Source organism: Typopeltis vanoorti, chromosome 20 (assembly GCF_054136105.1).
Source record: "Typopeltis vanoorti isolate ZY-2024b chromosome 20, IOZ_Tvanoo_1.0, whole genome shotgun sequence".
Classification (NCBI taxonomy): domain Eukaryota; kingdom Metazoa; phylum Arthropoda; class Arachnida; order Uropygi; family Thelyphonidae; genus Typopeltis; species Typopeltis vanoorti.
This window is the reverse complement of record NC_143568.1, coordinates 34914207-34926335: the sequence shown is the minus strand read 5'-3', so window position 1 is coordinate 34926335 and position 12129 is coordinate 34914207. Positions and strand designations below refer to the sequence as shown.

General features: G+C 37.3%; 1 protein-coding gene across 3 annotated transcripts in view; it reads right to left on the bottom strand.

Annotated features, from left to right (window-relative positions):
• Window positions 1-2158: 2158 nt before the first annotated feature.
• Pxn (Peroxidasin) overlaps window positions 2159-12129 on the bottom strand; it is a 479183-nt gene continuing 469212 nt past the window's right edge. For all 3 annotated transcript variants that reach the window (XM_090409901.1, XM_090409902.1, XM_090409903.1), the window contains one exon: window positions 2159-3154. In XM_090409901.1, coding sequence (XP_090266027.1) covers window positions 3062-3154 — 93 coding nt within the window. In that variant the 3' untranslated portion in view covers window positions 2159-3061. The remainder of the gene's footprint in view (window positions 3155-12129) is intronic.

Sequence of the window (12129 nt, the reverse complement as noted above, 5' to 3'; positions counted from 1 at the left end):
GCAGGAATCTGTCTGTCATGTTGTACTATCATTTTGTACTATCATTTTGTATTTTGTTTAAGCAAATAAGAATACAATTTGTTCAACTAAAATCCCAAATTGCCAGTTCATCCTTGTTTATTGATTTTCCAGATAGATACCTAATGGGGTTGCACCACAAGAAGATCAGGATGGGACATTGGATGAGAAACACGGGTCTCCTCACAGTTACCTATCTCCGACTCTAAGATGTAGTGGGCTACTGACCACACACTTGGAGAACTGCTGCTCCAGGGTACTCTTAACCATTTACTATTACTTGTTTCAAATGTTATTTTTCATATATTTTGTATTAACATCCTTACAATACCACGTTGCTGTTCTTTGTTTAAACTAATCCATTTTGCTCTCCATATGCTGGGATCGCGCGGTTAGCCTAGTGGCTTTGCGCTTCGCAACCATATGCCTGGGGAAGGAATGTCCCAGGTTTGATTCCCGTTGTAGACGTGAGGAATTTGAGGATCTTCCTCAGGCATAGCCAAGTTAGCTAGTCTTGGGCGCGGTCAGTAGGGTTTTTTCCGCCAGTTTATCTGGCGTTTTTCATCCCGCAAGCAGGCAAACCAGCCCTGTGAACATACACCTCTACAGTCAACCCCCCCCCCAAAGCGGCAGACCAGGCGACGGGTCGGTTGGGAGTAGTACTAACAAGAAGTCGCATCTAAGTAACACGCAGACCCTGCATAGGAAGCGGGAATAACGCGTAGAAGAAGAAGATGCTGGGATTTTCAGCAGTGAAACATCAACTTTCATTATTATGTAATAAGTTTTGAATGCTAAATCCAGTGAAACAAACAACTTGAATGTGAAACAAGCATTGCTGTTTCAGCAAAGTTCCACATGCTTACCTTTTCTCACTTCAAAATATCTAATTTTTTTGGTAGCCATTTTATTTAATAATGGATATGAATGGTGGATGTTCTTATTTGGGCCATCTAATATTATAATTCAATACTGTTTTATATTTTATACATTACATTATAATTCAGTATTGAATTATAATGGATTGGCATTATATCCCCCCCCCCCTAACCCTTAAAGCACAAACTACTAATGTAGACTGCATTTGTATCTTGATAGTTTTACCACCAATGTGGTAAAATATTGTTATGTGATACGTTCATGAATAGTCAGAGGACTTATTGCAGCAATGACTACTCTGCACTACACTAACCACAGTCCCACCATTTTCACTACATTGAACACATATGCAGTAAAACTAAAAAAACCATACATCTGAGCATAGCTACATCATGTAATTAAAAATAAGGTTCACTATTCTTGATATTTCCCCATAATGTGAAACCCAACTCCTAGGAGCTGTATTACTGTTCTACATTATGAGTGAGAGAAGGTCACTACCCAGACCGGTTTCAACCTTTATTGAGGTATATTTGCTTATGCTTGGACTAGCCGAACTTTATATATTTACTATATTCAGCATGAAACTCTGAGTTTCTTATTCGGCTATGAAACAATATGGGATGTAATATCCCTTAACTTAAATAAGTTTATATGTTGCCGAATTGAAGCCTTTGGCTCTTCATATAATTAATATTTAGGACACCTTCTTGGCAATTCTCATAGTAGGGTATATGTAAGTTCTGTTTGCTACAAACTTGGTATTTCTAGGTCTACCTACTCACTGATGAGACCTCAATAAAGGTTGAAACCGGTCTGGGTAGTGACCTTCTCTCACTCATAATGTAGAACAGTAATACAGCTCCTAGGAGCTAGGTTTCACATTATGGGGAAATATCAAGAATAGTGATCAGAGCTTGCTCCACCCTTACCATGAGTTACCTCAATGTTGCACTCCCTAAAGGGTCAGTTGTAACACTATCCAGGTATTTGCTTACTTGGACTCGCTGAACTTTATATATTTACTATATTTGGCATGAAACTCTTTGAGTTTCTTATTTGGCTATGAAACAATATGGGATGTAATATCCCTTAACTTAAATAAGTTTATATGTTGCCGAATTGAAACCTGTGGCTCTTCATATAATTAATGAGATTCGCTTTTCTTTAAAGAAAACAGTTATAAATGAATGGCATATGCTATAATCTTCAGTTAAGTTCAAAATGTGTGCTAGGTATGTTTTGAGAAAATTGACACCACTTACTATAAAACTGACATTTTATTGAGTGTATTTTTATACCAAAATCAATTAAAGAAATCTTATTTTAGCTTTTTTTTTTGGGTGTAAATTAAGCAATTTATGTACAAATATTTTACAACTAGTTTATACATAAATTCACTAGTTTATATAAAACTAATTCAATCATTCTACTGATGCCAATACTGTCTGAAATTGCAGATTCCAGTTGCATCTTAGAGTATTCACAGAAGTAGTTATTACAGTCTGTATTTGTAGATTTACAACAGCTGTGCAGATTTAAAGATGTGGAAATAATGCAGTTATTACAGCAGTAGTACACATTCAGCAAAAATAACATTGAAGTATGCGTGCTTTGTGCATCTAGGATTATGCATAAATCAATTTTGTATTCATTTCTCTTCACAGTACACTAAAATTTACTTAATCACTTAAAGCTGTAGAACCTAATAAAATCAACCAATGATCTTTTTGATTGCAGAATTTGTCAAATGAATTTACACAACAGTTACTTGATCCCACATTTTATAGTACTTCAAAGAATAGTATTTGTTAAACTATATATTTTCAAAGTTATCCACAATAATGGCAGTGGTCAGGTATAATTATGGCACATACGAACATTATTCAGAATTTGATTTAGTTATCCTAGGAGGAAGACAAACAGCCATATTAATATTCACTTCTGTAGCCGCAGTACTCAAAAGAAAATATTATACCCACATATACATCTGCAACAGTGTAAAGTATGATATTTATACAATAACTTGCCAATTGAAGTATCTCAATATGCTAGCTGCTCTACCTCCTTGAACACATACACATGTGTGTATACTCTTCTTCCTAGGAGACTTTCCAGTCTATTTGATTCCTATAATTGACTAAACAGCCAATGTGTGATACTTTCAACATAGTGGACAACATTCTCCATCAGGAATTACAGAATTGTGACAATTAACAGGTGGACACACTGACACTCTACATACAGTTGCACCAGCCTGAAAAGGAAAAAAAAAAGAATTATAGAAACAAACTATTCCTTCAAGAAATGTCCAATTTATTTTCAGAAATGAAATCCTATTGGATTGTTTAAATTATTGATGGAAAGAGGGAACATGATTCCAAAATATAATCTTGGAGCTCTTGAAAAAACAAGGCAATAAATATAAAATGTGAAAATTTAAAAACAAGGTGTTTTTGGTTGTGAGCAGTAAGTCAATAGTTGCTTCATTCAAAGAATTAATAATTAATTGAAATGTTATTTTTTATTATAGCAGTGCTGTCTCTGAAATCATAATCTATTAAAAAAAATGTCAGAAATTTTCACAGGTATATGATATCAAATAAATGCTGTTGTTTACTAAGCAACAACTGGAGAATCATTATTATTCAGGCCTCTATGGAGTCAAGAGACTCATCGTAGGAGGACCTTCCTAGGAAGCATGAAGTCTATCATACCACTCTTTGAACTCATTGACCGTTCTTGCTCTCACCACTATCAGGCAATGGATTCCATGGTTCAACCACCCTCTATGCAAAGAAACCACTCCTCACAGCTTCCTTTCGTAACTTCCAGGGATGGCCCCCTTGTCATTGCTCCTTACCGCTGTTCCACCAAGTGAAAGAACTCCCCAGTGTCAACCCTGCAACTGCCTCTCAATAGTTGAAAAGTCTCGATCATATCACCTCTCCTTCTATCCACCAAACTCTGCAGTCCACATTCCCTCAGCTGATCCTCATAATTAACATTATACAGTCCTGAAACCATCTTTGTTATCCGCCTCTGTACCCATTCCACAGTTAATTTATTCCCATCAAATCATGGGGACCAAATTTGAGACTATTGTTCTAAGTGTGGTCTGATCAGTGTCTTATACAATGGAATGATAATTATTTTATCTCTGCAGGCCCTTCTCAGTCTTGCAACAATCCTCTGGTTACCTTCATCACCTTTGCAATATGTTCCCTGAATTTCAGGTTTCTATCAATCATCATCTCCAGATCTCTCGTCTCCCCCCCCCCCCCTACTTCCTCCAGTACAGCTCCTCCAATCGAGTATGCAGCCTCCCATTGATGTATCCCAAACTTTACATTTTGCTGCATTAAACTGATACATCCATTCATTTGCCCATCTGTCCACTTTATTTAAATCCTCTTGAAGGGCTGCTACATTTGCACTATTATTAATAACCCTGCCCAGCTTCACATCATCTGCAAACAACTGAATATCCCCTTGTAATCCATTGATAATGTCATTGATATAAATGACCTGTATTGTGTTAATAACAATACAGGTCCCAGTACTGAACCCCCTGTGGAACCCCACTTGTAACTTTCTGCCTCCTTGATATTGCACCACCATACAAAACTCTGATACTATCAGACAGCCAATTCTGAATCCAATTGACTAACCCAACATCTAAACCCATGTGCTGCACTAAAGTATCAGCTTATCATGGAGACTATTTTTAATCTTTACATATGATGGATGCAATGTTCATTAAAAGAGAAACTTGGTAGAAATAAAGAAAAATGAAGTTCACGAAAAATTCTCTCTCTCTTATCATCTCTCCTAACTTTGTGTGCATGGGATTGCAATTTAAAAAATGCAAAGAAAAAAAAAGCTGACTTATTGTCTTCATATCTGCACTGAAATGCTATACATGGATTCTTACATCACATACTGTGAAAAAAAAAATGTAATTTTGAACAGAATTTTATTTATTACAGCCAGCTGCTTAAAAGTAAAGAAAAAGTTTTTGTTGAATATTAACAATATCAAGCTCTTTTTCTTCTACCATTGCAATCCATTTGTCCATCTCCTAATGTTCCTCAGGACTTTCACATCTGTGGTTTAATATCTTAACTGTTCTATTTCTAATTCAGCCCTCTGATCCTCAAGTTAAAATCATTTGAACTCTTGTACTGTAAGATATTGTTTTAGTTAATTACTCCCTTTTCCTTAAAAAATTATTTGAATTGACCTCTCACTATACGAGCTTTACTTAAAGCTCGTATAGTTTATTTTATTTTAACTATTTAGAAACAATTGTTTCTAAATAGTTAAAATATGTAGCCTTTTCCACAGGCTCATTACTGATGTTATCTGCTTTTCTCTCTATTTTCATTTCATTTTTTTTTAAAAGCTGATTTTCATACCAAATTTGTCAGAGTAATTTGGATCACTAATGAGTACAATATATAGTCTCTCGCTCAGCCGAATTAACTTAAACTTTCCACTGTATATAGCCTGTCTCTGTAAATGGAGCTCTGGTAAATCTAAGTATTACTGCCATAAAGGCACCTTTCATATAGCTGGTGGAAATGCCACCCAGATTCCTCACAGTACTGGATGACATTACCTAGTGAAATAAACTACTACCTTCATTACTAGAGGCTTGAAATGCAGTTTATATCAGTTAAAACTACTTCAAGGGCATGCTGAATAGTAGGCCCAGAATCTTTCTCTTGAATGAGGGTACAGCAGTAAAGTAGTTTCACAGACTATCTACACAACTGCTTTAGGTCCCAAATAATCCTGTTATGATTTACTTTGCAAATTCAGCATGGAGAGAATTTGAGTATATTAACACTTTGAGAAGTGAATTAAAAATACCTATCTCACCTTCTATGGTATGAATACATGAAAAAAGATTGGGAAGGTTGCTAAGAGATTGCAGTCTTCCCTGCAAAAACTCAAAAGCGGATGTAAACTTATGGTTTTACTTTAAGATGCGATGTGCATATATACACATATATACATTGATAGTGTTTTTGCAACATGGTGATGTATATACAGGGTAGTTCAAAATTCCATGTACAAACTTTGAGGGGGGAGGTAGAGAACGTCAAAATCAACCATGTTCACATAGGAAAGCATGACCGGAAACACCACCGGAAGGTACTAACAGGGACACAAAGATACAGAAATAACACAAGGCAGTAAGTAGTATAAAAAAACTTTATTAGGCATAACTGAACAGTTCAGCCTGTGTAGCTCAGTGGATGTGGCGTTTGCACACCACCGCGCTTGGCCGCACGAAGGAAGTCTTGGTTTCGAGTCTAGTCGGCGACTAGAGGAAATTTTTCTAAGCCTTTTTTCGACCGGTTCCCGAATTAGTCGATCTCTGGCACGGGCAAGCAGGTTTTTCCTCCTGGAAACTCGGGTTTTTCGTCCTGTAAACTCAAGAAAATCGACCGTAGAACCCACATTATTTCAGACATTAAATATATTGTGTTAGGGTTAGGGACCGCGAGATGGCGGCACATTTGAGCCGTCTCTCTTCACTGCGTACCGCTTAATTAGTGATAGCCTTGGGCCATCTGTCTCTGATTGGGTACCAGTGGAGATTGAACTGCCCACTCAGTCTCCAAAAGTTAGATAGGGCTAAATGGCCTAGCCTACTCCCGTATATACGGGAATAAAAAGGCGTTCGCTGATTTTTTTTTTTTTTTTAACTGAACAGTTCAACAGTAGTTGGATACATAATGTGGTTTCACATCAGGTGCTCAAAGTTATGACCATTAGCAGTGATGCATGCCTGACACTGACGATGCATCGATTGCTATACATTTTCGAAAACACCTGGAGTTTCCAGGACATTAGCAGTGGCGATGGCAATTCTTGCCACGAGGTCCATGTCAGAGGCAACAGGTGTTTCGTACACCATGGCTTTAAGGGTCCCCCTACAGAAAGAAATCGATGCTCGATAAATCAGGTGAGCTTGGGTCCATGTGACGGATCCACCACACCCAATCCATCGAGCTCCAAAGGACCTGTCCAAATAGTGACACACAGAAATGTCAAAACAGGCTGGAGCCCTGTCGTGTTGGAACCACATCTGCCAATGCACAGTCATTGGAACATTGTTCAGTAAATCAGGCAGAACCTCTTCCAGAAAGGTCCGATACTTCTGGGAATCCAGTCGGGGTGGTAACAGGTATGGGCCGACTAAACAGTCAGTGACAATACCTGCCCATACGTTAATGGCGAAGTGCTGTTATGCAGCATGTGATCACACAGCTTGTAGGTTTTCATGGGCCCACACATGAGCATTGTGGTGATTGAAGATCCCCTTCATGGGTAAATGAAGCTTCATCCATGAACAAAACACAAGTTGGAAAATCCGGGATTATGGTGGCACTTTTCTGCAGAAACCACTGCATGAATTCCACACGTCGAGGATAATCTTCAGCCATCAGTAACTGGACCCATTGCAGATGTAAGGACTCAGAGTGCAAACTCGCAATACACTCGATCGTGATACTCCTATAGCAGAGGCAATGGCATGCGTGCTTGTCTCTGGATTATTGTCCATCGTATGCAACAACTCTTCCATGGTGGGATTTTGCATCAATCATGGCCACCCACTATCATGCCTGCAATCCCTGAATGATCCATAGTCACACAAATTCTGATGCAAATGCATAGACATTTGGTAAAGGTACCCAAACACGTCTGTTTGGGTACCTTTCGCGATACATTCGTACAACTGCTCGTACATTACCGTCAGCTAACCCATAAACGAGGTGCATGTCTGCCATCTCAGCGTTCGTAAAACAACGCACGTTCTTTGTACAATGTTGAAAGCTTGAATGAGGAAGCTCCAATTGCTCACCTGAAGCGCTGGCAAACAGTGCCACCTATCACTTCTGGGTGGCGTTTCAGGTCATGCTTGCCTATGTGAATAGGGTTGAGTTTGATGTTCTCTACCTTCCCTCAAAGTTTGTAGATGGAATCTTGAACCACCTTGTATACTGTTTTGCTGCTCAAAGGGTTAACAGTATGAGGGAGTCACTGTCAAAAGACAAGTTTGTGAGTCATTTCCACATTGCATGACCCTACTTTATTCTTTTTCCATAGCCAGCCATAAAAGACTGAATAAACACAATAAGAATGGAGATTAGAACATATCTCCTATAAATAAATAAATAAAGTAAATTAACACCAACAATATATGCAAGAAATATCTCCACATTCACTTCAACCTCAGAGAGGAAGATAAATGCAAACCATCAAAATGTCCTCCCAGTGCCTTTACTTCAATCCTATTGAAAACAATATTACAGCCAACTTCATTACCTGGAAAGCCCATTGATTAATTACCAGTAAGGATTCTGCTACCTTCACTCCATAGCAGATCCTGCAGATACAATATCACCCACCTTTGGACGCAAGCCATTGAAGATCTGGAGAAACTTATGGTTACTCTTGACATTTCCCAGGGTATTTGATTTATTCTGGTATGGAGACCTACTTACCAACCTCTCATCTTATGATCTGCCTTCCACCCTCTGTAACTGTCATCAGTTTACTCTACAGATTTTCCATCCAGTTATGAACCTGTGTTCTCTTTCTATACATAAACCTTTTCTAACTAATCTTAAATCTTATGCATAGTTCCATTGATGACAGCACAATCCATTCTTTATTTGACAAATCTGGTAATGCTTAAATGTTCCCAGCTTCATGATCTTCAAGCTATTGTCCTTTGGCAAAGGTAATCTAGTGAACCTATTTTTCAAAAGAAAGTTAATTTCACTTCATCACTTTGATAATACTCAGATCTCTAAGCAAGATGATATTTCTCTTCACTGACACACCCTTTTCTAGCAAAATACAACATATTCGTAGCTTCTTCAGCATCCAAAAAACATGGAATCCTTTTGTTCAAGACACTACTTCTCATGTGTACAACACATGAGAAGTAGTGTCCAAAATCCTCTCTAAATCTAAATAATTCAGAAAAGGATGAGCAATTTAATGACTCCCATATTTTTATTTTATTTATTTTTTTAAACAATCACTTTCTCATAGGCATCTTAAGATTTCATGTCTAATTTCTGCCTGAATATATTCCAATCTTTTGATCTTTGTCTATGTTGCATCTAGTGCCTTAGTATTCCATAATGTACGAAGGTTGTTTGAAACGTTTGGTAAATTTCCAATAAACTGCGACACAATTCATTCATTCATACCAGTGTTGGCATGTATCATCTTTTTCATGACCCCTGGCAAAATTTTAGCCACATGCAACACGTAGTTCTCATTTGGCAAACATTTAAAATGACCGTGTTTGCATTTCACTTCTCTAAAATAAACTATTATTTTATTACTAAAAATAAAAAAAGGAGTGTCCTTTTTTTTTTTTTACAAGGTCATTGGCTCTTTACTCAAATCTTAAGGCAGACCGTGTTCACATTTTTCATAAAAATGGAGAAAAACAAGTTTTGTACAATGATAAAACATTTTTATTTGAAGAAGTGGACGGCCATGCAGATCAAAGCCGAGTTAGATGCAGTTCATGGGGACTCTGCACCAGCATTAAGGACTATTTATTTTTGGATAAATGAGTTTAAATGTGGTTGTAAGTCCATCAAAAATGAAGTGCGCTTGATTGTGGTCACTACAAAGGAAATGATTGACAAAATTCTTGGTATCGTTATGGAAGACTGCTGAGTGAAAGTGCATGAGATTGCTGAGATTGTAGGAATCTTAATTGAATGGGTGCATAATATTCTGCACAGAAAATTGCACATGAAAAAGCTGTGTGCATGATGGGTGCCGTGATCGTTGACTGTCAATCAAAAATGCATGCAAAAAGACATTTCAATGCAGTGTCTGGCAATGTTTAATTTCAATTCATCGGATTTTTTTGTGACGATTCATGACTGTAGACAAAACTGGGATCCACCACCACTACACACCTGAGTCCAAGCAGCAGTCAAAACATTGGACAATGCCCAGTGAAAGAGCACCGAAAAAAGCAAAGACCGTTTTGTCAGCTGGGATGGTGATGACCACTGTTTTTTGGGATTCTCAAGGAATTATCATGATAGACTATTTGGAAAAGGGTAAGACAATAACAGGAGTCTATTATGCATCATTGTTGGACCATTTAAAAGAAGAATTGAAGATAAAATGGCCAAGATTGGTGCAGAAAAAAGTGCTCCTTCATCAAGACAATGAACCGTCCCACATATCGATCGTCGCAATGGCAAAACTGCACGAATTGAGGTTTGAAATGGTTCCACATCCATTGTATTCTCCGAACTTGGCCTCGTGTGACGTCTTGTTCCCAAACTTAAAAATTTGGCTTGGTGGAAAAAAAATTTCTTCGAACGAGGATGTCATCAAAGCTGTCAATGACTATTTTGCACAATTTGACAAATCCTACTTTTTTAGATGGGAGAAAAAAAAATTGGAAACTCACTTGACCAAATGTGTAGACCTCGATGGAGACCATGTTGAGAAACAAAGGTGATTTTTTTCCCAAAAAATGTGTTTAACTTATTTTTTTTTACCAAACTTTTCAAACAACCCTTGTAATAGGATAATGTTTTTGCATTATGGAAAGGGCCATTACCCAGATTGGATTTGATCTTTACTAAGATCTCATCCGCAGGAGCCAGATGTTCTTATTAATTCTTCTTCTTCTTATTATTATTTGACACTTCCAGGGAGTCCAAGGACTAATCGAGGGAGGGCACCTGCTCTACAGCTCTATCTCCACTACTCAATCCACCAACTGACTGCAACTTGGACCAGAGATAGTTGTAATTCTACAGCTCGCTGATCTAGAGTATTTAATGAAATGGTGATATACTAGTTATATATAGAAAATGACTCCTGCATTGATTTTAACCCTGCTACCTTCTTAAGTCTGGCTCACACTGATGGACTATGTGAATGGGCAAGTGAGTGAGGCAATACAGCAGTGTTGCAAAGTGTAAGATTTTAATTGGAAAGCAAAGATAGGTGTCAGAGTACAGTTGGTAAGAACATCTCAGAGGAGGTGAAGGAGATACAGGATCCGAGAGATGATTGTGGATAATGAACTAAATTTTAGGGACAAACTTTGAGAACAGCATAATGGATTATGCCAGTGATAGAGGACACTTAGTTGGAGAAGTAAGGACAATATGGTTCCATTGTATAAGATGTCGAGGCCCAAGCACAGATTTGGTCACTAGGTTTTTGAGGTTGAAGAGATATTGGAAAAAGTCCAAAAGGCAGTTGACTAAGGTAGTTTCTGGGTTCTGGAATGAAGAAAGTATGAAGAAAGATTAAAGAAATGCAATTTACAAAGTCTAGTGGATAGAATGAGGAGGAGAAAAAAGAATATGATTGAAACAAAAGTTGATAAGGGGTAATTACCGGATTAATGTGGGAGACAGGGGGGAATAAGAGGTCATACCTGGAAGCTATGCGAGTATATTTTTTGGTAGGTGATTATGAATGTGATGAGTACAGCAATGGTGAATGTATAAGATGTGACAATGAGACCTCTCATTGTCATGGACATGCCAAGTTTATAAGAGTTTATAAATTAAGAAATTTATTAGTTTAAAAATTATACTAGGTGTACAGATGAACTGCATTATTTACTTTAATTGCAATAGAAAGCATTAAAAGAGCAGTGCACATTGAGCCTGGAAAAAGTCCTTTACTTTAGTTATTAACATGACTGATGAAATACTAAATCTCTGTAAATTAGACTGCTTTATTTAATGCTATAAATTCCATTTTATTGCAGTAAGCCAGCCTTTGCAGTACCAGAAATTGAATGGGTTGAAAGATGATAAAATATTTCAATTCACATACATTTTCTTATGTGGTATAAGGAAATGCATCAGAAATGAAGATAGGCACATCTACAGACATATCAACGCAAAGAGGTCAAAGCTAGTGAAATTAAGAAATATTATCAACATTATTATTGTTACCAAGATGAAGGCAAGGTTAAAACAATGAAGATATGTTTAAACAGTTATAAGATGTTAGTCAGGCAACAATGATCACAGAAAGTATCTATAGTATTTCACATGGACATGATAAACATCTTGAACACACAAAAAAGTTCAGTGATCTGCATAAATTTCAAAATGAAGAACTGGATAATGAAAATGCAAAGCCAGTCAGAAAGAAAAGCCAGTTTTGGTTGGAGACCTATACAGCAGAGCAGAAACTAAA